Source organism: Mesoplodon mirus, assembly GCF_964341445.2.
Source record: "Mesoplodon mirus genome assembly, chromosome: 11".
Taxonomy (NCBI): Eukaryota; Metazoa; Chordata; class Mammalia; order Artiodactyla; family Ziphiidae; genus Mesoplodon; species Mesoplodon mirus.
In genome coordinates this window covers 51,228,269-51,256,115 of record NC_138987.1, presented here as the reverse complement: position 1 = coordinate 51,256,115, position 27,847 = coordinate 51,228,269, and the positions used below count along the sequence as shown (strand labels likewise).

The 27,847-nt window shown below is 38.4% G+C and overlaps 1 protein-coding gene across 1 annotated transcript in view; it reads right to left on the bottom strand.

The window, feature by feature from the left end:
• TMEM117 (transmembrane protein 117) overlaps window positions 1-27,847 on the bottom strand; it is a gene marked incomplete at its 5' end in the record, with an annotated part of 533,004 nt that overhangs the window by 178,895 nt on the left and 326,262 nt on the right. The window contains one exon of the mRNA XM_082634707.1: window positions 22,144-22,241. Coding sequence (XP_082490833.1) covers window positions 22,144-22,241 — 98 coding nt within the window. The remainder of the gene's footprint in view (window positions 1-22,143; window positions 22,242-27,847) is intronic.

Below are 27,847 nucleotides of genomic sequence, written 5' to 3'. Positions count from 1 at the left end.
CCAGAAGGAAGGAACCAGAGGCTTCTGCCAATTGATCTGGAGACTGGGAAAAGGTCCCACAGTTATTAATAACCCCTGTGTTCTGGGAACTGATTTCAGGCACCAGACAAAGGGATTAAAAAATTGCTCTGGAAGGCAAAGCTCCACTTTCTGTTCTCCCAAGGAATAAGCATTTTTCTCCCCGGGGAACACTGAGAGCTGATTGGCCTCATGATAAATCTGGTGAGCTGCGAGCTGTGCCATTGATTGGCATTGGTATACTTCTATAAACTCTGTCTTCCTAGTCTTTCTCTGGGGGCGACCCCCATCTCAGCTTGCTCAGGTTGGGGGGGGGCGGGGCGTGAAACAGGTGCTTGGATGGCTTCTGGGAACCAGAGCTGAGGATGTACCCACTCAGGGCTGGAATCCTAGAATATAGAAACTATGTTAATTCATCCTTGCAAAGTTAGTGCAGTGAACTTCACCTTGTGCAACAGGGATGTTGCAGGGATGTTCACTCCAGGGCTGTCCTTGGGCATGTCTGGGCCCACTCAGCAAGGGGTTACAAATATATAGATGAGAAACCTGAGGAAACACTGTTAGAAATGATGGTCAGCTTCCTTCACTCACTCACTAACCTGTGTGCAAGCAAGTTTTTTTCTCTTTGGCCACACCAAGCGTCTTGCAGGATCTCGGTTCCCTGGCCAGGGATCGGGCCTGGGGCGCTGGCGGTGGGAGTGCCGAGTCCTGGCCGCTGGACTGCCAGGGAATTCCCCTACCTGTGAGCAACTTGACAGGAGGTCTGTGCTCCCAGACAGGATGCAGTGCCCGTCAAGTTCAGCCCCTTTGAAAATGAATATTGGATGAATCGAGCGCTGTTGGAATTATTTCTAAAGACAACTAACCACTACTTATAACTCCCTTCCTGTGAGGATTTACTTGATCATCTCAGCCAAGGACAAAAGAACTACATTTTTACTTTGCCCCTGCCCTTCTACCGCTGGGGTCCCCAGTCCCCAAAGCAGGGTCAGGAGCAGGTATCCACAGGACAGTCATTTCCTGCTGGCCCTGCCACTCGCTCCCCATTCATTGCTGGTCAGGTCCACGTTTCCTCTGTGAAGTCAGTGTGCCCGGTACATTCAAAGGTAAATTCTTCTTTACAATTCCTTTCCTGCAGCCCCTCTGTCTGCTGATGAGAAAGTAGACCATAGGTTTTCTAATTCTCTCAGAGCCTCCCACCTAGGCTCCTGCAAGAGCCACCCAGTGGGTCTTTTGTCCCTTCAACTCATTTTCCTTCCTGCAGGAAGATTGATTTTATTAAAACACAATCTGAAACGGGTAAAATTAAAAAGACTGATGTCAGAGAAGACAAATATCATATGATATCACTTATATGTGGAAGCGAAAATATGATACAAATGAACTTATCCACAAAACAGAAACAGACCAACAGACATAGAGAACAAACTTACGGTTACCCATGGGGATAGCGAGGGTGGGGAGGGATGGATTGGGAGTTTGGAATTAACATACACACTACTGTATGTGGAATGGATAACCAACAGGGACCTGCTGTGTAGCACAGGGAACTATATTCAACATCTTGTAATAACTTATAATGGAAAAGAATCTGAAAAAGTATAACTGACTCACTTTACTGTGCACTTGAAACAGCAAAACATTGTAAATCAACTATACTTCAATAAATTTTTTTTTTTTGAATGACTGACAGGGCTTCCCTGGTGGTGCAGTGTTTGAGAGTCCGCCTGCCGATGCAGGGGACACAGGTTCATGCCCCGGTCTGGGAAGATCCCACATGCTGCAGAGCGGCTAGGCCCGTGAGCCATGGCCGCTGAGCCTGCGCGTCCGGAGCCTGTGCTCCGCAACGGGAGAGGTCACAACAGTGAGAGGCCCGCGTACCGCAAAAAAAAAAAAAAAAAAAAAAAAAAAAAAATTGACAGACCAAAAGTTGACATGGACGTGGAGGAACTGGAACGCTCACACACTTTAGGTGGGACACAAAATGACCACTTTGGAAAGGAGTTGGGCCGTTTCTTACAAAGTTAAACATACATTTACCATGTGACCCAGCAATCCCTCTCCTGGGTATTTACTGAAGACAAATGAAAACACATTCTTACAAAAACTCATACTATTTTTTTAATAGAATTTTTATCTGTAATAGACAAACACTGGAAACAACCCACACGTCCATCCACTGGTGAACAACCATGGTCATCCACACAATGGAATACGAATTAGCAACTAAAAGGAATGAACTACTGATATGCACATCAAAATGATGAATCTCAAAAGCATTATACAAATGAAAGAACTTAGACATGGAAGACCACATACTGTATAATTTCATTTATATGAAATTATAGAAAAGGCAAAACTATTCTTTCAGAAAACTGATTAGTGGTTTCCCAGGGCTGGGAATGGGGAAGCGGATTGACTGCAAAGGGCACAAAATAACTTTTTTGGGTGATGGTGGTTTTACAACTGTATACATTTGTCAAAATTCATTGAAATTTCTTACTTAAAATTGGTAAAATTTGTTGTATATAAATTGCACCTGAAGAAAGCTGATTTTTAAAATAAAGGCATAAAACTACTATATATAAAGCAGATAACGGGGTCCTGCTGGATGGCATGGGGAGCTGTGTTCAATGTTCTATGATGGATCATGATGGAAAAGAGCATGAAAAAGAATATATATGTATATATATATATGTATATGTATAACTGAATCACTTTGCTGAGCACCTGAAGCTGGCATAGCATTGTAAGTCAACTATACATCAATTTAAAAAACAATAATAATAAATGAAGGCATATAATAATGAAAAAAAAAAACCCCACAGTCCGCAAAAAAATTGAAGAAGTCATAGAGGATTGCACAATGTGGAGGCTTGACACAAGATCTGTTAGGAGGCAAGTTCCATCTGGTGAGGCCTGGTGTGGGAAACGGAGCCTCATGTAGTACCCTTCTAAGGCTGTGGTTCTCAGGGCGTCAGGAGAGCTTGGAGAACTTGGCAAAAACACAAAGTCCCAGGTGCTCCCCTACTGTAATGAGCTTGGTCCCCTGTGCTGCTTATGAGGCTCTAGCCTTATCAGACTTCACTCGTTTCATCAAGGTCACCCTGCTTGCCCCCTCAGAGCTTGGCACATGTTCTTTCCTCTCTTGGAATGCTTGAGCAAATTTCTGATTCCTGAGATTGGGTTAAGTCCACCTGCTATGCCCATGGCTTACTGTACTTGCCTTTCATCAGGTATACCACTTTAAAAAAATTTTATTTTATTGAGGGTTAGTTGATATGGAGTGTTGTGTTGGTTTCTGCTGTGCAGGGGTGATTTGGTTATACATAAATATGCATTATTTTTCCTGTTCTTTTCCATTGTGGTTTATCACAGGATATTATTTATTTGTTTACATTTTGTTTTTGGCTGTGTTGGGTCTTCATTGTGGTGAGCAGGGGTTGCTCTTCATTGCAGTGCGTGGGCTTCTCATTGCGGTGGCTTCTGTTGCTGCAGAGCACGGGCTCTACATGCGCGGGCTTCAGTAGTTGTGGTACGTGGGCTTCAGTAGTTGTGGCTCCTGGGCTCTGGAGCGCAGGCTCAGTAGTTGTGGAGCACGGGCTTAGTTGCTTCGTGGCATGTGGCATCCTCCCGGACCAGGGATCGAACCCGTGTCCCATGCATTGGCAGGCAGATTCTTGGCCACTGTGCCACCAGGGAAGTCCCTCTCCATGTGTGTGTTTTGTTTTTTTTTAATTCAAGTATAGTTGATTTACAATGTTGTGTTAATTAGCACAATGTTATGCTAATCCCAAACTCCCATGTACACTTAAAATTTTGTAAATAAAATTTTATTTTAAGTAAATTATATCTCAATAAAGCTGAGTTTTGAAAATGATGGGAAAAAAAAGTCAAAGTATTACTTTTCAACTATGTCCTTCCATACCTGCCCACTTTAAATAAAAATGGCCCATCAAAGTCACCAATGTTTGATTAACCTCCAAAACAGTGCTGGTTTGTGCAGTGGAAGTGTGACACAAGCTGAAATTCAGGAGAACTGATGGCAAGAAACCACCATGGAGTAGAAGAGAAGAGATGACAGTGTAATTGGCAAATAACAAGGTGGAGAGTGAGTGTGGGCAAGTCTTTCAAGAAATGTGACCTGAAGAGGGAGAGAACTGGAAAGGGGTACAGTCCCTGATATTTGTTTCCTTCCTAGAACTTACTGTTATTTATAATTTTTAAAAATTATTTCTTTTTTCTATCCTACCAACAAGCTAGTTGGTAAGATATACAGTAAGTCTTACATGAGGGCAAGAACTAGGTATGTTTCCTATTCACTGTTGCATTCCCAGTAGAATACCTAACACAGTCAACAAATATGAATGATTGAATGAAGGTATGAGACAAGCTTGAATTTTTGTTTTTCACTCAATAGCAAAGCTTCGTCCAGCTTACATATGGGGACATTGGTTCTTGTTTGGTTTCCAGAATGTGGGTTACTCATATGCCCAGCCATTATAATCAGACTATATTTAAACTTTAGGCTAATAAATATACATGTGAGGGCGAACTCAGAGTGCCTCATCTGATTTGACACCTGCCTGTACATTCTACCTCTAGTTCATCAGAAAGCTTCCTAGGTGCAACAGCAAACATCAAAGCATTTCAGCCTTTAATATGGTTAATGCATCCATCCCTTCTTCTAAAGAGAGAAGGCACAGGGAGCTCTGGCCAGCAGGGGTGGGGGGAATGTAGGCACAGGATACTCAGAAAACAAGAGCTGGCATTCTGGGACCAGCACTAATGGGGGAATTCATATTAGATCTGGGTGACAGCAGCAGTCACCAGAAAGAAACTGCACATTGGTGGGGACTGTCAGAGGCCTCAGCTTGTTTTGGATGAACCTGCCTGCACTCTTCATCTCCCTTAATTTTGATCAGTGGTTCACGAAATAAACAATGATTCACTTCCAGTTGATAATGGTAAAAGAGTTGTCTTGCAGAGAACATCAGAGTATTAGTTACAAGCAATTCTGGTTTGAAAATCGATCAGTTGTGAGTTTCCAACAGTGACTAACGTACCACAAAAACTGAATTGGTGGCTTGCAGATCTCAGCACTGGATGTGAACCATGGTGAATCATGGGCACTAAACAACCAGCTGTACCTTGGTGACACTGAGATGTTTTTCTCAGTCCATTCAATCTACAAAAAGCTGATAGGAGGGATTTAAATAAAGAATGACAGCTCTTCTGATATGATAATTGTCTCCTGAATAGGAAACCTTAATCCTAATAGGCAGATTTGACCAAAGCACATAAAAACAAACACGTTTTTAAGGAGGACTATTATGCTAGCAAAGACATTTTACTCTAAGACATTTGTATTGTGGCCAATTTGTAAATATTTGCAGGATGAAGATAAATACCTCAAAGAATTCTACTAATGGTTACTGGGAGATGTGGGGAAATAGCAAAAGTGAAAATAATATCTGGGCTTTCTAATAGGTGGAGTCATAGAAATACTTGGAGTTTTGTTAATATGAAAGATTTGCACTTTTCGTCTATTAGAGATGGTGTGACGGGGGCACACACTCACAACAAAGAAGAAAAAGACAGGCAGGGGTTCCCACACTGCTGAAATGGTTCGAGTCACTAAACTTGGTTAAATGTTGCTTTCTATTTTTCTAGAATTTATTGTTTCTATTTTAATTTCGTGCATATATTATTATATGCGAACTCAGGGACATTTGAAAACATGACCTATACTTTAGAAATTTAATAAGTATGACTTAGGTCTTCCAGCTCAGGGGAGTATTCCATTCAATCAGTAAATTTAAGCCTGAAGAGGAATAACTATGTTTTACCAACAGCTGTTATACAGAAAAACTATGCAGTATTTCCAAGCCTTTATTAAAGGGCATTTTCTTTCAAAGATTCATAAATTGGAGGATTGTTCTCAGAGTTGCTATTCCAGGTTTTAGAAATTAGAATGAAGGCCTATAATAGGGAGGTTACTAGTAACTAATTTAACACTGTTTAATTAATCCTTTTTCCTTAAACCTTATTCACCTTTAAGAGATGAGGAAAAGATCCTAAGTTAAAAACCCTCATGGTCAGTGTGAGGCTGACATTGCATCACTGTAGAAACATATCCTACGATTTTTAAATGCACCTTCTAGCTGTAGGTAAAGCACATAATTTGCAACCAAGACAATTTTTTTTAAGTACTGAAAATAAATATTTCTAAAAATTTTTCAGAAAAAAATTCATAAGGATTATAAATCTTCTTATAAAGCATCAGTTAATCACAAAGTCAAAATACTTTTAATTATCGTTTTCAGTGAAGTCCTCTATCTAAAGAAATTTTCAAAACTGTCCTAGAGTATTATATATTTGAAAGTCCTCACTAAAGTAGTTAATTCAGCAAGAGTGTATTTAACGCTTACTGTGTGCCAGGCTAGGGACAGGATAAGTGAGATGCTATCCTGCTCTCAAGTAATGTGATCTGAGCAGAAATATGTAGAGAACTTAGCCACCATTTTGATTTTAATGCATTTCTTTAAATTTTTAAAGGTTTTTAAATTTAAAACCCTATGAACTATTTATTCTCTATCTTTCTACTAAAAAATGAGAATACAAACAGTAAATTTTCACCACAGAATTTAATTTAAGAGCCTTTTATTCAGTACCTGGGCAACAAGTAATTCGAAATGACCTCTATTTCTTGGGAGAAAAATGAATATGCTCTGGACAAGACAAATCAACTAATAGCCAAATCAGTAAATACATTTAAATTTTTCCTGGGGAATATTCATTTTTAAATATAGATATCCCTCCAGCCTTCTCTCTCACCTTCTGAATATCCTTCCTGTTCCTATTTCCTCCTGTCCTAATCGTGGACTAGTACTAGACCCAGTACTAGTCTAGCATCTATCAGCAATATTCCGGAAAACTATTCTTGCCAAGCTCATCACTGATGGTCCTCTTAGAGTGAAATCCCATAGACACTTTGCATTTTGATCTTATTTGATATATCACTAGCATTTGACAATTGACATTGTTATGTCTCTTGATATTCTCTCTTCTCTTGGCATCTATGACACACCCTTTTCGGACTTTTCATTCTTTTTGTCCCCTCTTTTTCTGTCTTCTCTCCAGATGCCTCTTCTGCCTGCTCCCAAATAAAAGAGCTCCGTAGGTTTACTCTAGTAGATCTTTTATTTTCACTGTACACCCACTCAAACACCCCATACATGTAGATAATGACATCTACAAAAGTATAAACATGTAAACCAAGAAATAAATGTTAGTTATATTTCTGTCTCAGACCTCATTCCCTCACTCCTCAGCTTCAGATCCCATATAAGGACCTGCTTACTACGTATCTCAATTAGTAGATCAAGTTCAGCATGCTCAAGCCTGAATTCATTATGCCTCCATTTAAGACTCAGTTCTCCACCAGGATTTCCTGTCTCAGTGAGTAACATAAGCTCCTGTTCAGCTTCTCAAGCCTAACTACTTAGCGATACCCTGAACTTCTCCCTCTGCCTCACTCCACATACCTAACCAGTCACCATGTTTCTGGCTCCTACTTATCCTGAGGTGACACTTCAGCCCTAGCAAAACCATCCCGAGAGCTCACCTTGAACCTACACCTTGGTGGGTATTACCTCCTGCCCCCAAATTTCTCACTGGACAGAAAATTATGCTGTCAGAGTACTTATTTTCTCTCTCAAAGTTGTATTCTCAGCAACATGGAGAGCACCTGGTGCTCATAATACCAGTCATAACATATCATAATACCAGTTAAAACAACTAACACACAATAGTAAGTAATAAAACCAGGACCGAAAGCCAGGCAACTGGCTTCAGAGCCTGCTTCTAATCACTATTTCATATTGTACTCAGCGCTTAAGTATTTACTTAAATAAGTTAAATGCAAACAAGACTTGTTCTTAATTCAGCAAAATTAAGTCTCGAAGGGCATGGGATTGTGTTAATGCCCAGGCATAAATATACACCTGAGAGTTAAATTTCTCAGGCATAAATATAGAATTTACTTTTTAAATGAAAATCTCTAAATCATATGACAACACATTAATTCAACAAAACAGTAATGCAATATCAATCATCTTTTTAGCCGGAAGTAGGAAACAACACCTAGCAAGAAAACCAGGTGACGCATATCCTTGGATTCTTCTGCTGAGAAGTAGCCAGATTTAAATGGAGCTTGTTAACTTAGTGCAATGTTTAAAGTTCAGGTGACTGATTCAGTAGGTACTGTTACATGCTTTGGGCTAAAAATGTTCTGCTTTTCCTCACAGAGGCAGCTTTTAATTAAAGATAGACAACTGTGTAAAGAGACATGTTGAGATAGAAGGAAGGCTGAAGGCAAAAAGACAAAATCCATCCAGAGAGAAGATATGGGCTAATTTATTATTTGGGAAGTGAGGCAAAAAGCTGTGCATAATCTAGTTGCCCCTGGAAACTTTCATGAATCATTGTCTAATGTAAAAATTCTGTTCATAATCATGAAGGAATTATACAGAGCATATTAAAATATAATTAGCATCCTCTCTATTAAAAATCAATATGCAGTACTTTTCTAGTTAAAAATGTAGAGTCACAGAACCTCCAAGTTTGATGAAAATTTAAAGTGATTTACTTTTTTCTCATTCATTGTGAAAATCCTGTATAGCATCCCTGAAAGACTATGTAGCTTTGGCAGGAATACTTCCACTGATGGGGAATTCAGCAGTTCATCAGGCAGGTTCATTCAGCACTCAGATGCTCGCATTATTAGGGAATTCTTTCATACACGTATCCAAAGCTGCTTCCATGTGACTTAACACTCATTGACTCATATCTTAGTCCATTTGGGCTTTTATGACAAAGTATCACACACTGGGTGGCTTATATACAACAGAAATTTATTTCTCACAATTCTGGAGGCTGGAAGTCCAAGATAAAGGCACCAGCATGGTTATGTTTGGTAAGCGCCTCCTTCCTAATTCATAGCTGGCACCTTCTCGCTGTGTCCTCACATGGTGGAAAGGGCTAGGGGTCTCTGTGAGGCCTTTTTTGTAAACTCACTTATCCCATTTCTGAGGGCTCCACCATCATGACCTAAGCACCTTCCAAAGGCCCCACTGGCTAAATACCATCACATAGGGCATTAGGATTTCAACACAGGAATTTTGGAGGGAAACAAATATTCAGACTATAGCAGTCCATATTCTGGCCTCTGGAGCAAAGCAGACAGAATTACTCACTCTCCCACACCTTAATCTTACAGTAGAAAATAGCACTGTAGAGCTGAAAAGGACCACAAAAAATAACAAAACATCCCTTTTACAGAAAAGAAAATGGAAACTCAAAGTAGTCATACAGGTCACACAGTTGGATATTAGTAGAGCTATTACTAAAACCCTTCTAACTGACATTTCCCCTGATTCTCAGGTCCTTTTTATTACTTTATTCCATTTTTTATTATTATTATCATGTCACTCTTCCACACATGTATGTTAAGACAATAAGTGTTTCTTAAAGTGAAATTAAGGAAACACTCCCATTTACCATTGCAACAAAAAGAATCGAATAGGTAGGAATAAACCTACCTAAGGAGACAAAAGACTATATGCAGAAAACTATAAGACACTGATGAAAGAAATTAAAGATGATACAAACAGATGGAGAGATATATCACGTTCTTGGATTGGAAAAATCAACATTGTGAAAATGACTATACTACACAAAGCAATCTACAGATTCAATGCAATCCCTATCAAACTACCAATGGCATTTTTCACAGAACTAGAACAAAAAATTTCACAATTTGTATGGAAACACAAAAGATCCCAAATAGCCAAAGCAATCTTGAGAAAGAAAAATGGAGCTGGAGGAATCAGTCCCCCTGAGTTCAGACTATACTACAAAGCTACAGTAATCAAGACAGAATGGTCCTGGCACAAAAACAGAAATATAGATCAAAGGAACAGGATAGAAAGCCCAGAGATAAACCCATGCACATAGGGTCACCTTATTTTTGATAAAGGAGGCAAGAATATACAATGGAGAAAAGATAGCCTCTTCAATAAGTGGTGCTGGGAAAACTGGACAGCTACATGGAAAAGAATAAAATTAGAACACTCTCTAACACCATACACAAAAATAAGCTCAAAATGGATTAAATACCTAAATGTAAGGCCAGACACTATCAAACTCTTAGAGGAAAACATAGGCAGAACACTCTATGACATAAATCACAGCAAGATCCTTTTTGACCCACCTCCTAGAGAAATGGAAATAAAAAGAAAAATAAACAAATGGGACCTAATGAAACTTAAAAGCTTTTGCACAGCAAAGGAAACCATAAACAAGATGAAAAGACAACCCTCAGAATGGGAGAAAATATTTGCAAAGGAAGCAACTGACAAAGGATTAATCTTCAAAATAGAGACTTCCAGGGAAGATGGCGGAAGAGTAAGACACGGAGATCACCTTCCTCCCCACAGATACACCAGAAATACAGCTACACGTGGAACAACTCCTACAGAACACCTACTGAACGCTGGCAGAAGACCCCAGACATGCCAAAAGGCAAGAAACTCCCCACGTACCTGGGTAGGGCAAAGTGGAGAGATTCCCGCACAGAGGATCGGTGCTGAGCGGCACTCACCAGCCCGAGAGGCTTGTCTGCTCGCCCGCCGGGGCGGGCGGCGCTGGAAGCTGAGGCTCGGGCTTCGGTCAGAGCACAGGGAGAGGACTGGGGCTGGTGGCGAGAACTCAGCCTGAAGGGGGCTAATGTGCCACAGCTAGCCGGGAAGGAGTCCGGGAAAACTCTGGAGCTGCCAAAGAGGCAAGAGACTTTCTCTTCCCTCTTGGTTTCCTGGTGCGCGAGGAGAGGGGATTAAGAGCGCTGCTTAAAGGAGCTCCACAGACGGGCACGAGTCGCGGCTGAAAGCACGGAGCCCAGAGACGGGCGTGGGACGCTGGGGCTGCTGCTGCCACCACCAAGAAGCCTGTGTGCGAGGGCAGGTCACTGTCCACGCCGCCCTTCCGGGAGCCTGCGCAGCCCGCCACTGTTGGGGTCCCGGGATCCAGGGATGGCTTCACTGGGAGAACGCACGGCGCGCCTCGGGCTGGTGCAACATCACGCCAGCCTCTGCCGCTGCAGGCTCGCCCGGCACTCTGTGCCCCTCCCTCCCCCGTGGCCTGAGTGAGCTAAAGTCCCCGAAGCGGCTGCTCCTTTAACCCTGTCCTGTCTGAGCGACGAACAGATGCCCTCCGGCGACCTACATGCAGAGGCGGGGCCAAATGAAAGCTGAGACACGGGAGCTGTGAGAACAAAGAAGAGAAAGGGAAACATCTCCCAGCAGCCTCAGAAGCAGTGGATTAAAGCTCCACAATCAACTTGATGTACCCTGCATCTGTGGAATACATGAATAGACAACAAATCATCCCAAATTGAGGAGCCAGGAGTCAGTGCTGTGCCTCTGAGGTGGGAGAGCCAACTTCAGGACACTGGTCCACAAGAGACCTCCCAGCTCCACATAATAACAAATGGCAAAAATCTTCCAGAGATCTCCATCTCAACACAAGCACCCAGCTTCACTCAACGACCAGCAAGCTACAGTGCTGGACACCCTATGCCAAACAACGAGCAAGACGAACACAACACCACCCATTAGCAGAGAGGCTGCCTAAAATCATAAAAAGTCTGCAGACACCCCAAAACACACCACCAGACGTGAACCTGCCGACCAGAAAGACAAGATCCGGCCTCATCCACCAGAACACAGGCACTAGTCCCCTCCACCAGGAAGCCTACACAACCCACTAAACCAACCTTAGCCACTGGGGACAGACACCAAAAACAACGGGAACTACGAACCTGCAGCCTGCAAAAAGGAGACCCCAAACACAGTAACATAAGCAAAATGAGAAGACAGAGAAACACACAGCAGGAGAAGGAGCAAGATAAAAACCCACCAGACCTAACAAATGAAGAGGTAATAGGCAGTCTACCTGAAAAAGAATTCAGAATAATGATAGTAGAGATGATCCAAGATTGTATTTCCAAGATCCAAAATCTTGGAAATAGAATAGACAAAATGCAAGAAACAGTTAACAAGGACCTAGAACAACTAAAAATGAATCAAACATCGATTAAAAACACAATAAATGAAATGAAAAATACTCTAGATGGGATCAATAGCAGAATAAATGAGGCAGAAGAACGGATAAGTGAGGTGGAAGATAAAATAGTGGAAATAACTGCTGCAGAGCAAAATAAAGAAAAAAGAATGAAAAGAACACAGGACAGTCTCAGAGACCTCTGGGACAACATTAAACGCACCAATATTCGAATTATAGGGGTTCCAGAAGAAGAAGAGAAAAAGAAAGGGACTGAGAAAATATTTGAAGAGATTCTCGTTGAAAACTTCCCTAATATGGGAAAGGAAATAGTTAATCAAGTCCAGGAGGCACAGAGAGTCCCATACAGAATAAATCCAAGGAGAAATACGCCAAGACACATATTAATCAAACTGTCAAAAATTAAACACAAAGAAATCATATTAAAAGCAGCAAGGGAAAAACAACAAATAACACACAAAGGAATCCCATCAGGATAACAGCTGATCTCTCAGCAGAAACTCTACAAGCCAGAAGGGAGTGGCAGGACATAATTAAAGTGATGAAGGAGAGAAACCTGCAACCAAGATTACTCTACCCAGCAAGGATCTCATTCAGATTTGATGGAGAAATTAAAACGTTTACAGACAAGCAAAAGCTGAGAGAGTTCAGCACCACCAAACCAGCTTTACAACAAATGCTAAAGGAACTTCTCTAGGCAAGAAACACAACAGAAGGAAAAGACCTACAATAACGAACCCAAAACAATTAAGAAAATGGGAATAGGAACATACATATCGATAATTACCTTAAATGTAAATGGACTAAATGCTCCCACAAAAAGACACAGATTGGCTAAATGGATACAAAAACAAGACCCATATATATGCTGTCTACAAGAGACCCACTTCAGACTTAGAGACACATACAGACTGAAAGTAAGGGGATGGAAAAAGATATTCCATGCAAATGGAAACCAAAAGAAAGCTGGAGTAGCAATTCTTATATCAGACAAAATAGACTTTAAAATAAAGACTATTAGAAGAGACAAAGAAGGACACTACATAACGATAAAGGGATCGATCCAAGAAGATATAACAATTGTAAATATTTATGCACCCAACATAGGAGCACCTCAATACATAAGGCAAATACTAACAGCCATAACAGGGGAAATCGACAGTAACACACTCATAGTAGGGGACTTTAACATCCCACTTTCAGCAATGGACAGATCATCCAAAATGAAAATAAATAAGGAAACACAAGCTTTAAATGATACATTAAACAAGATGGACTTAATTGATATTTATAGGACATTCCATCCAAAAACAACAGAATACACATTTTTCTCAAGTGCTCATGGAACATTCTCCAGGATAGATCATATCTTGGGTCACAAATCAAGCCTTGGTAAATTTAAGAAAATTGAAATCATATCAAGTATCTTTTCTGACCACAATGCTATGAGACTAGATATCAATTACAGGAAAAGAGCTGTAAAAAATACAAACACATGGAGGCTAAACAACACACTACTTAATAACGAAGTGATCACTGAAGAAATCAAAGAGGAAATTAAAAAATACCTAGAAACAAATGACAATGGAGACACGACGACTCAAAACCTATGGGATGCAGCAAAAGCAGTTCTAAGAGGGAAGTTTATAGCAATACAATCCCACCTTAAGAAACAGGAAACATCTAGAATAAACAACCTAACCTTGCACCTAAAGCAATTAGAGAAAGAAGAACAAAAACATCCCAAAGTTAGCAGAAGGAAAGAAATCATAAAAATCAGATCAGAAATAAATGAAAAAGAAATGAAGGAAACAATAGCAAAGATCAATAAAACTAAAAGCTTGTTCTTTGAGAAGATAAACAAAATTGATAAACCATTAGCCAGACTCATCAAGTAAAAAAGGGAGAAGACTCAAATCAATAGAATTAGAAATGAAAAAGGAGAAGTAACAACTGACACTGCAGAAATACAAAAGATCATGAGAGATTACTATAAGCAACTCTATGCCAATAAAATGGACAACCTGGAAGAAATGGACAAATTCTTAGAAATGCACAAGCTGCCAAGACTGAATCAGGAAGAAATAGAAAATATGAACAGACCAATCACAAGCACTGAAATTGAAACTGTGATAAAAAATCTTCCAACAAACAAAAGCCCAGGACCAGATGGCTTCACAGGCGAATTCTATCAAACATTTAGAGAAGAGCTAACACCCATCCTTCTCAAACTCTTCCAAACAATATCAGAGGAAGTAACACTCCCAAACTCATTCTACGAGGCCACCATCACCTTGATACCAAAACCAGGCAAGGATGTCACAAAGAAAGAAAACTACAGGCCAATATCACTGATGAACATAGATGCAAAAATCCTCAACAAAATACTAGCAAACAGAATCCAACAGCACATTAAAAGGATCATAGACCATGATCAAGTGGGGTTTATTCCAGGAATGCAAGGATTCTTCAATATACGCAAATCAATCAATGTGATACACCATATTAACCAACTGAAGGAGAAAAACCATATGATATTCTCAATAGATGCAGAGAAAGCTTTCGACAAAATTCAACACCCATTTATGATAATAACCCTGCAGAAAGTAGGCATAGAGGGAAATTTCCTCAACATAATAAAGGCCATATATGACAAACCCACAGCCAGCATCGTCCTCAATGGTGAAAATCTGAAACCATTTCCACTAAGATCAGGAACAAGACAAGGTTGCCCACTCTCACCACTCTTATTCAAGCTAGTTTTGGAAGTTTTAGCCACAGCAATCAGAGAAGAAAAGGAAATAAAAGGAATCCAAATCGGAAAAGAAGAAGTAAAGCTGTCACTGTTTGCAGATGACATGATACTATACATAGAGAATGCTAAAGATGCTACCAGAAAACTACTAGAGCTAATCAATGAATTTGGTAAAGTAGCAGGATACAAAATGAATGCACAGAAATCTCTGGCATTCCTATATACTAATGACGAAAAATCTGAAAGTGAAATCAAGGAAACACTCCCATTTACCACTGCAACAAAAAGAATAAAATATCTAGGAATAAACCTACCTAAGGAGACAAAAGACCTGTATGCAGAAAATTATAAGACACTGATGAAAGAAATTAAAGATGATACAAATAGATGGAGAGATGTACCATGTTCTTGGATTGGAAGAATCAACATTGTAAAAATGACTCTACTACCCAAAGCAATCTACAGATTCAATACAATCCCTATCAAACTACCACTGGCATTTTTCACAGAACTAGAACAAAAAATTCCACAATTTGTATGGAAACACCAAAGACCCCGAATAGCCAAAGCAATCTTGAGAATGAAAAATGGAGCTGGAGGAATCAGGCTCCCTGACTTCAGACTATACTACAAAGCTACAGTAATCAAGACAGTATGGTACTGGCACAAAAACAGAAAGATAGATCAATGCAACAGGATAGAAAGCCCAGAGATAAACCCACGCACATATGGTCACCTTATCTTTGATAAAGGAGGCAGGAATGTACAGTGGAGAAAGGACAGTCTCTTCAATAAGTGGTGCTGGGAAAACTGGACAGGAACATGTAAAAGTATGAGATTAGATCACTCCCTAACACCATACACAAAAATAAGCTCAAAATGGATTAAAGACCTAAATGTAAGGCCAGACACTATCAAACTCTTAGAGGAAAACATAGGCAGAACACTCTATGACATAAATCACAGCAAGATCCTTTTTGACCCACCTCCTAGAGAAATGGAAATAAAGACAAAAATAAACACATGGGACCTAATGAAACTTCAAAGCTTTTGCACAGCAAAGGAAACCATAAACAAGACCAAAAGACAACCCTCAGAATGGGAGAAAATATTTGCCAATGCAGCAACTGACAAAGGATTAATCTCCAAAATTCATAAGCAGCTCATGCAGCTCAATAACAAAAAAACAAACAACCCAATCCAAAAATGGGCAGAAGACCTAAATAGACATTTCTCCACAGAAGATATACAGACTGCCAACAAACACATGAAAGGATGCTCAACATCTTTACTCATTAGAGAAATACAAATCAAAACTACAATGAGATATCATCTCACACCAGTCAGAATGGCCATCATCAAAAAATCTAGAAACAATTAATGCTGGAGAGGGTGTGGAAAAAAGGGAACACTCTTGCACTGCTGGTGGGAATGTGAATTGGTACAGCCACTATGGAGAATGGTATGGAGGTTCCTTAAAAAACTACAAATAGAACTACCATATGACCCAGCAATCCCACTACTGGGCATATACCCTGAGAAAACCATAATTCAAAAAGAGTCATGTACCAAAATGTTCATAGCAGCCCTATTTACAATAGCCTGGAGATGGAAACAACCTAAGTGTCCATCATCGGATGAATGGATAAAGAAGATGTGGCACATATATACAATGGAATATTACTCAGCGATAAAAAGAAATGAAATTGATCTATTTGTAATGAGGTGGATGGACGTAGAGTCTGTCATACAGAGTGAAGTAAGTCAGAAAGAGAAAGACAAATACTGTATGCTGACACATATATATGGAATTTAAGAAAAAAAATGTCATGAAGAACATAGGGGTAAGACAGGAATAAAGACTCAGACCTACTAGAGAATGGACTTGAGGATATGGGGAGGGGGAAGGGTAAGCTGTGACAAAGTGAAAGAGCAGCATGGACATATATACACTACCAAACGTAAGGTAGATAGCTAGTGGAAGCAGCCGCATAGCACAGGGAGATCAGCTCGGTGCTTTGTGACCGCCTGGAGGGTTGGGATAGGGAGGGTGGGAGGGAGACGCAAAAGGGAGGGGATATGGGAACATATGTATATGTATAACTGATTAAATTTGTTATAAAGCAAAAAAAAAATCTTCAAAATTTACAAGCAGCTCATGCAGCTCAATATCAAAAAAACAAACAATCCAATCCAAAAATGGGCAGAAGATCTAAATAGACATTTCTCCACAGAAGATATACAGGTTGCCAACTAACACATGAAGGAATGCTCAACATCACTAATCACTAGAGAAAGGCAAATCAAAACTACAATGAGATATCACCTCACACCAGTCAGAATGGCCATCATCAAAAAATCTAGAAACAATAAAGGCTGGAGAGGGTGTGGAGAAAAGGGAACACTCCTGCACTGTTGGTGGGAATGTAAATTGATATAGCCACTATGGAGAACAGTATGGAGGTTCCTTAAAAAACTAAAAATAGGGCTTCCCTGGTGGCGCAGTGGTTGAGAGTCCGCCTGCCGATGCAGGGGACATGGGTTCGTGCCCCGGTCCAGGAAGATCCCACATGGTGCGGAGCGGCTGGGCCTGTGGGCCGTGGCTGCTGGGCCTGCGCATCCGGAGCCTGTGCTCCGCAATGGGAGAGGCCACAACAGTGGGAGGCCCGCGTACAGCAAAAAAAAAAAAAAAAAAAAACTAAAAATAGAACTACCATATGACCCAGCAATCCCACTACTGGGCATATACCCTGAGAAAACCATAATTCAAAAAGAGTCATGTACCACCATGTTCATTGCAGCTCTATTTACAATAGCCAGGACATGGAAGCAACCTAAGTGTCCATCGACAGATGAATGGATAAAGAAGATGTGGCACATATATACAATGGAATATTACTCAGCCATAAAAAGAAACGAAATTGAGTTATTTTTAGTGAGGTGGATGGACTTAGAGTATGTCATACAGAGTGAAGTAAGTCAGTAAGAGAAAAACAAATACTGTATGCTAACATATATATATGGAATCTAAAAAAAAAAAATGGTCATGAAGAACCTAGGGGCAGGAAGGGAATAAAGACTCAGACCTACTAGAGAATGGACTTGCGGATACGGGGAGGGGGAAGGGTAAGCTGGGACAAAGTGAGAGAGTGGCATGGACATATATACACCACCAAATGTAAAATAGGTAGCTAGTGGGAAGCAGCCACATAACACAGGGAGATCAGCTTGGTGCTTTGTGACCACTAGAAGGGTGGGATAGGGAGGGTGGGAGGGAGGGAGTTGCAAGATGGAAGAGATATGGAGATATATGTATATGTATAGCTGGTTCACTTTGTTCTAAAGCAGAAACTAACACACCATTGTAAAGCAATTATACTCCAATAAAGATGTTAAAAAAACAAAAATAAAAAAAGTTTCCCCATTAAAAAAAAATGACAGTAATTGTTTCTTGATTAGCTCTTGAATGGTCAAAGTTAAACAACCTTGTTAGACTTGAATAATAACCATGATACTCAAAGCAGGAAAACCAGCATCAGCTCATTTGTTTCTCACTGAAGAATAAAGCTAATCATGATCAAAAGATGCCCACCCAAACCATGAAAGCACTAGATAAAGCACTTTAAAAAAATAAATATAAATATACTAATCATCAAAAAAAAAACCCACATAACTTTCTCTGTGCAACAGAATGGAATGGAAGTGGACAGTTGTACACAGATGCACACAGCAATGCACTATGTTTTCCAATTTCCAGGCATCTAAGTAATCACAGACCACAGTTTTTACCAAATGATTTGCCACTATAATACCTGTATTACTATCTTTCCAGCCTTCAATGGCTTACCATTTGCAGAGGTATATTCCTCGCTCACACTACATGTGTTGTAAAGGATGCTGGGCTTATCCAGGTCATTCAGGGAACCTGAATGACAAGTGCTCCAGCTAGACACAAACTTCCACAGTGGCTACCTAGAAAGGAGCCCCTTTCAGTGCTTCTCACTGGCAATTAAATGCTTCTACCTAGAGGTGACACAAGCCTCTTTCACTAACATTTTAACTGGTCTAAGCAAGTCATGTGATCAGAGGGGGCAGAAAGGTGCAAACCTCTCGTGTGTCTCAAAGGCAAGGAATTGAAGTATCCGGGAAGCCCTAATGACCACGAGCTCTACAAACTCTTTCCTCCACCAATTCCCTGACTAATCACAGAAGAGTGTCTTCCTTATTTTTTAAAAAGTTGAGCCTTTGGGAAATATCCCAAGATGCTTCCCCTCAAAAGCATATAATTTGTGTCTCTAGGGAGTAAATAAAGTGGGGAGATAGAAGCTAATATAAATATCATACTACTTATTTTTTTTATGTCTATGTTTATGTATACATTTACTTCAGACACAGGTGAGTGAAAATGGGTACTGGTAGCCCCTCTGGAAAATAGAACAGTATGTGGCATTAACCTAGGATTTTGATTTTAAATTTTTATTCTTTTTAATTAACAAAAGAATGGGGCTTTGGAAGGGAAGTTCTATAAATAGTCTGCCCTTTCCCATTTAGTATTTTCAAATCAACCACAATTTAGTCTCCTCCCAGACATAGATGCCCATGTGTTATAGCAGACTCATCTTTGCACAATTACAGAAAGAAATAGGAACCATTCTTTCCAATGTAGAGACATCTATCACTAAGAATCAGAAAGAACCTAGCCACACAGTTGCAAATGAAATAGTTTCTGACAGGCATTTGTGAGTTAAAGCAGCTACACTTAGGTAAAGGTAAGTTTACCACAACAAAATTGCATGTTGTACTGTTTAAACTCATAATCACATTGCAACGTATAAAAGCCTTCCTTTGCAAAATTTCTTCACCACAGATTTATTACACGAATATGTCTCTCCTTAACTAGGGTAAAACCAAAAGAAAATACCTCTTTTTGAGTGGGTGACACATAGTATGTAAATACTATCATTTACTTCATTTAAAACCTTGCCAATGATTTCTGTATTTTTATCTCCTAGAGCTAAAAAGCAAATGCCCTTTACACTTGCTAAATCCTTTTTATCTGAAAAGTATGAACAAAACGGGAGATTTTTTGCTTCCCACATAATTTCCATATTCAACATTTTGCATCAGATTTTTCTTTTTTAAAACCATGAATACTGTTGTCAAGATAATCTAACAGTATGTAATGGATAAAATAAGAAAAAATATGTTCAAAGCGGCATTTAAATTTTCCTCCAGTTGTTTTATGCTCTCCATGATTTGAAATATTACTTCCGAAATATAACAATAAAAATCATCTCTCAAATATATTACCTAATAATCAATAATTTTACAGAAACAATTACTACAAGAATAAGTGTGAATTTTAGTTTTGCTCTCCATTTAAGAATATTATCTATTTGTCAGTGACTAATTAAATTATTTTACAACATTCAAAATATGCTTTAGATTATCCATTGGGACTGTGTTATCACATATGTCAAAAATAAACACACTTGTATAAAAAGAGATTGGTAATACATAGATTTGAGTAATAACGTTCAAGGAAAATGTACTAAGATGATTAAGGAGAAATCTAGTATGGATTCCTCTCCTCTGAAACAACAATTGCAACTAAGAGTAGCTAATGACAACAATAATAGAGGCATTCAGATATGCATGGCTCATTTTTGCAAATGATATACGTGTGACCTTGGTAACTGGCCACATTGAAAAATAATCAATGGGCTTCTTTTGAAGATACATTAAATAATACAAAATATCTGCAAACATAGTAAGTAGATATTTTAAAAGAGAGATAGTCCATAAAGACTTTTTATATTAGAGTTTATCTCCTTTTAAATTATGATTATTAAAACCCCTGTACAGAATTCTATAGGGTAGAATGATTTCCCAGAATCTCACGTTCTTATTTAGCACTATTATCTAAACAAGGATTAAGTATAATCATTTGGAATTTGCACACCGATGTATCCTTTGTTTTTCTAGAGACAGTCTAATGTAATGCTTAATAACTGGGGCCCTGAAGTCAGAGACCTATGCTTATAATAATAGCACTTACTTACAGGGTTATCAGGATTAAATGAGTAAGTTCTTAGCATAGTGCCCGGAGCAAAACATATCTTCAAAGAATACTTGCTAAAATTATTATATTACATATTATTTAGTCAAGCTACATGAGGAGCTTACAAACAGGAAACAATATGAAGGTTAAATGTGCTATAAAATAGGCCACACTTGACTCAGAAGCAAGTTGTGAATAAACATCTACAAAATCATATTCATTTGTACATCATTATTGAAAAATCTACTTTTTGTTTACTTGCTGTTAATTGAGTTCAAAATGTCATATACCTGAAGCAACATTTAGTAATAGTGCTAAAGCACAAAGATAGCTTAGAGTGTATATTTTCCCCCAAGTACTTAGTGACCATGATTTTTGTAGCTTGTACATGAAAAAAAATCAACCCTCAGAGTTAGATCCAAGAATAAACAGACTTTTTTTTTTTTTCATTTTGAAAGGCAGGTGAACAGAACGCAATTTATGAAGTACAAGTCATCATCAATTACAAGGCTTCTGGGTGTTAATGTAGATAACTTTTCGTACATTGGGTTGAATCACTGTCACACGGCCTGGTGGAAGTGCCCTTCTTGCTGTCTCTATATTCCTACCATTTCTGTCTAAGCTTCTTCAAATATACATATATAATGTTGACTCCACAAAAAACAAAGTTCCATAAGACATGGATTGTTTTTTAATTGCAATGATTGGGCTGGAGAGCTAAAGGAAATTATTGGTACAAAAAGAAGTGCCAATGAGCCAGATGTGGTCTGTAAAGAGGTTCCTTCACTGTATGATTTCTTCAAAGCAAAATTATATCCTGTCAAATACACTGGAAATTCAGTACTTACTGGGGACATTTTTATACCCGATTCCATTGATGAAACTTATAGCTTATTTTTGCTGACTCAAAAACCTACTTACCTCTGGTAAAATCTTATTTGCTTTACTATATTAGTAAATGTATCTCTTGTAAATGTGTATATGCAACACTGTGTAAGCAGATATTAATTGATAAATAGAATAAAGGTTTTCATCATTTTAAAGGAGCACAGTGTCCACTAGAAGTGCCTCTCTAGATAGAATTTTATATATCTAAAGAAAACTAAATCTACCTCAAGTCCTTGTGAATGAGGCAAGACACATGTCAATAAATGAAACAATCTCTTACCAGAATAAAATAATCCTAACGTTTCCTTTCTTCCAGAAAGCTCTTGCAGATTTTCCCCAATCAGGATAGGGCTTGTCCTGAAGCATCATATCAGTGACCTGAAGCAATGGAAGAAACTTATTTAGCACTTTCATAAATCTTCCATTCAGGTTTAAATATGTATATAATTCACATTTTTCTAAGAATAAAATATGTATGTATTTTAACATTAGAATATATGCAGAGATAAAATTAGAAGAATATACTTCAGTTAAAAGTTTTAACGACGGTGCTTTTTCACCGCCTGGAGGGGTGGGATGGGGAGGGTGGGAGGGAGGGAGATGCATGAGGGAAGGGATGTGGGAACAGATGTATATGTATGACTGATTCACTTTGTTATAAAGCAGAAACTAATAAAAAATGTTTTAACGGTTCATTTGACTTCACATAATGAATGAGCATATTTAAGGCTGTTCAACGTATCAAATAGTGATATTTTAAAAAAAATCAAGATTACTTTATCCAAGGAGGCATCTTTAAGATATTATTAACTTCTCCATAGAAACAAAAACATAATAAATAAAATGTCATATTCTTTTTAAGTTTGTCTAAATCAGAAACTCCAAAATTCAAACATTTCCTGATGTGTCTAGATTTTTACCTATGTCATTAGTCAAAATATTACCTTCCTTTCTCTCCCTTTTTCCCTTCAGTGATGTGTGAGATATAAGACATGAACCCTTTTTATGGCATATTATTCTAATTATCCAGTATTCTTCCAAAAATGTTCCACCTCTTTTTCTCAGGTGCACAAATCCTGTCCATCTTGGGTAAAGTCACATAACCACTGTGATGTTTTCACCATTCCCTCCAACAGTGGGAGCCTGATTCTTCCAGCTCCATTTTTCTTTCTCAAGATGCTTTGGCTATGCAGGGTCTTTTGTGTTTCCATACAAACTGTGAAATGTTTTGTTCTAGTTTTGTGAAAAATGCCATTGGTAGTTTGATAGGGATTGCATTGAGTCTGTAGATTGCTTTGGGTAGTACAGTCATTTTCACAATGTTGATTCTTCCAATCCAAGAACATGGTATATCTCTCCATCTGTTTGTATCATCTTTAATTTCTTTCATCAGTTTCTTATAGTTTTCTACATACAGGTCTTTTGTCTCCTTAGGAAGGTTTATTCCTAGGTATTTGACTCTTTTTGTTGCAATGGTAAATGGGAGTGTTTCCTTAATTTCTCTTTCAGATTTTTCATCATTAGTGTATAGGAATGCAAGAGATTTCTGTGCATTAATTTTGTATCCTGCTACTTTACCAAATTCACTGATTGGCTCTGGTAGTTTTCTGGTAGCATCTTCAGGATTCTCTACGTATAGTATCATGTCGTCTGCAAACAGTGACAGCTTTACTTCTTCTTTTCCAATTTGGATTCTTTTTATTTCTTTTTTTCCTCTGATTGCAGTGGCTAAAACTTCCAAAACTATGTTGAATAAGAGTGGTGAGAGTGGGCAACCTTGTCTTGTTCCTGATCTTAGTGGAAATGGTTTCATTTTTTCACCATTGAGAATAATGTTGGATGTGGGTTTGTCATTTATTATGTTGAGGTAAGTTCCCTCTATACTTACTTTCTGGAGGGTTTTTATCTTAATTGGTTGTTAAATTTTGTCAAAAGTTTTTTCTCCATCTATTGAGATGATCATATGGTTTTTCTCCTTCAATTTGTTAATATGGTGTATCACATTGATTGTGTTGCATATATGGAAGAATCCTTGCATTCCTGGGATAAATCCCACTTGATCACAGTGTATGATCCTTTTAATGTGCTGTTGGATTCTGTTTGCTAGTATCTTGTTGAGGATTTTTGCATCTATGTTCATCAGTGATATTGGCCTGTAGTTTTTTTGTGTGTGTGTGTGGCATCTTTGTCTGGTTTTGGTATCAGGGTGATGGTGGCCTCGTAGAATGAGTTTGGAAGTCTTCCTCCCTCTGCTATAATTTGGAAGAGTTTGAGAAGGATGGGTGTTAGCTCTTCTAAATGTTTGATAGAATTTGCCTGAGAATCCTTCTGGTCCTGGGCTTTTGTTTGTTGGAAGATTTTTAATCACAGTTTCAATTTCAGTGCTTGTGATTAGTCTGTTTATATTTTTGATTTCTTCCTGGTTCAGTCTTGGAATGTTGTGCTTTTCTAAGAATTTGTCCATTTCTTCCAGGTTGTCCATTTTATTGGCATAGAGTTGCTTGTAGTAATCTCTCATGATCCTTTGAATTTCTGGGAAATACTTATCATATTTTCTAGAAGGAAGCAATCTGCTGCTATATGACCGATTATCACAGCATCATGTTTTGTAAAAATGACATTCAAGGACAAAGGATTTTCTCAGGAAAATAGCAAGATGAGGCAAAAAACATTTTTTTCTGATGCCAGACAGCTGGTCTTTTTCACTCCCAGCTCCATCTCTTTTAAGTCATATCATCAGATCAGTGTCAGGTCACTTGCAGCTAAATTGGCAGGAGCAGAGACAGTCATTAAAGGGATGCATTCAATAAAGAAAAATCCAATTACCTTCTGCATTAGAGAAATCAAATTCATTTCTGGTGTTGGTCAAGGACAGTCTTTGTGGGAATAGATGCAGGAAAGGGGGGACTGAGCACAGTGCAAAAATATTGCTGTGTAGCATAAATACAATGTGAAACTTGTTGATGATTCACTCCAGGGAAGATTATTAGAATTTGAAATTGCTGGTCTTTCTTTCTAAGCTGGGAGACATTTGTCTAACTCTTTGAGTCTCACAGTCCTTCCCTTCTCCTTTCCTCTCTACTAGGTCTTTGCACAAAACTCAGAACTCCATTATACCCCTTATCACATTATGCCTTGTTGGTAGTCTTTCTCAGTAGAATATAAGCTTATTTTGGGGCTTCAGTATAGTATAATCTGAGCAAGAACATGCATGTTGAGATTTAAAAGTCAGTAAATGATCGTAAAAGCAAGTGATCTCTACAGAAATCTAAGTGAAAACTTTGCTCCTCTGTGGGTTGAGCCTATATGACATGGTGGTAACAAGAGCAGCAAGAAGATACAATGGCATCAGTAATATCTTGCATTTGCTAGAGAGCTTCATGGATTACAAAGCTCTTAGATGTACTCTTCTTAATAATTGTTGTAACAACTTTACAAAATAAGTCATTATATCCTGCCTTTCGCCCATGGAGAAAGAGAAGTTAGTGAGCAGGGTCACACTTCTAATGTACTGTTATGTGCACCAGTTCTGGGGCCAGCCTCCCTGGCTTCTAATCCAAGTTTTGTCTCTTACTATTTTTTGATTTGGGGCAAAGTAATCAACCACTCTGTGTCTCAGTTTCTTATTCATCATCTATGGGCACACAATACATGTTAGCAGGTGTTATAATAATTATAGATGTTTATTGTTGATGTCTATCATTCTGCTTCCTGTGACTGTGTTGAATAACTGGATTTGGAGTCAAAGGGATTGACAATCAGTCTCATCTCTTCCATAAAGACAAAACTATCATATATTGAACCGTTAGAAAATGACAAAGATACAGTACAATGTTAAAATACCTTACAGATTAAATTGCTATGAAAAATCAAAGGGAAGGGAGGTCAGCAACCAAAGGTTGCAATAATCTAAGAAGGTTTCATAGATTTGTGTAACATAACTGAGAATTAATTTGCATCTTGTACCATTCTCCAATTTTTCCAGTCTTATTTTCTTAGCCTGACTGTACATGTAGGTACTCACATGTAGGTACTACATATAGTTTTATGTTAAGCATGTGATATTAATAAAAAATACTGATTTGTTAGGATACAAGGTCATAACATAATAACAATAACAGTAGCTACATAGTGCCTCTCTTGAGATAGCTATTATGCAGTGGAGTATCATTTAAGAGAAATAAGTGCTATGCCATTAATACACGAGCATATACATTAAGGATATTAATGAACAAACATACACATACAATTTTGCAATGCTCTTTTACAACTTTTCTCTCTTTAACAATATATCTTGAACATTATTATATTTACATCACTACCTGTAAAACTATTTAAATAGTTTCTCCTTTTTTTGTCTTCTATCCTACATTCTTATGTGCATTTTACTTAATATAAAAGGTTTCTATTATTCCTGATTATTATCTTTATAATTAAACTTCATTTAATAGATGTATTTTATTATTTCTTTTGATTTTATTTATTCCCTAGTATGAGCATTGACAAAATTATTTTTCTGCTTCTTCTCCCTCTGCCTTCTCCACCTCCATCACCCTATTGTACTTATTATATTATTTTTCCTATTAACTTTTTGACTCTCTGAATATATTAAGTCCCTATTTTATTTATCATCTTTAAATGATACCTTTTCCCCTCATCTATAAAAGATGTGAACTTCAGAATATTATACTTTTTTACACCACATATCATTTCTATGTTGTTATGGTTTGAGAATACCTCTATATTCTGGTCTATAATCAGAAGCCATGCATTTCTTTTGACCTTAGTTCAAATTGCCTCAACAATCTTTTCCAGTACTACTGCTGGAGTTTTTCCACTACTTCCAATGCCTGAACTTTTCTCTATAACACATTCTTCCGGAAGATTTGTGAAAACAATGCAGCCTACAACCAAATTGTTTATTTTCTTTACACCTGACCAATAATTAGGCTGAGTATAAAGTTACTGAATCACAATTGTTTTCCTTAGAATTGAAGGCATTGTTTTACTTTCTTAACACTGTTGAGTGATGCCAAGGAGCAGTATCAGAAAACTGGAACCAGAAAAATTTTTTTCCATCTTTACAGGTGAATTGATTTTTTAATTGCTTGGATGCCCACAGTATTCTCTCTCTCACTTTTTTTTTTTTTTAGTGTAATAATTTTGCTAAGTTTATTGATTGTTGTCTGTCACTTTTCTAGGCACAATTTGCCCTTTAAGTCTAAAGATTCACATGTTTCTTTATTCTATTAAGTCTTTTGGGAATACTTAACCATTACTTTACTTATCCATTTTTTTAGTTCTATTTTTTATTTTTTATTTTTATTTATTTATTTATTTATTTTTGCGGTATGCGGGCCTCTCACTGTTGTGGCCTCTCCCGTTGCGGAGCACAGGCTCCGGACGCGCAGGCTCAGCGGCCATGGCTCACGGGCCCAGCCGCTCCACGGCACGTGGGATCTTCCCGGACCGGGGCACGAACCCGTGTCCCCTGCATCGGCAGGCGGACTCCCAACCACTGTGCCACCAGGGAAGCCCAGTTCTATTTTTTAGAGACACAATTATGCAGATTCTGGGTTTTTTTCTGTTTTCTATGTCTACACCTCTTTTTAACTTTTAATTTCACTCACTCAGTCATATCATATCCCTTACTATGATTTTGGGTGTGTTGACTAATGTTTGTGGAGATTCCAATTTGACCTTTTTTTCTCTACATTTTTCTCTTCTGCATTCCTTTCCTGAGCCTACCATCTCTTGTTTCACCTTCTACTGTCTCACACCATCCTCTCTAAATTCTTGTATCTTTGCTTTGAAACCTTATTTTATAAAGACAATGATTTCACTAATTTTTTTAATTCACTGGGATATTTTTATCAAAATTTTCCTCTGGCTTGTGGTATCATTTTTCTGGTGGAGGGTTCTTCACCTGTTATTGGATTTTCTTGTTATTTTCCTCCTCTCTTTTATTCTTAATGACAAAATTC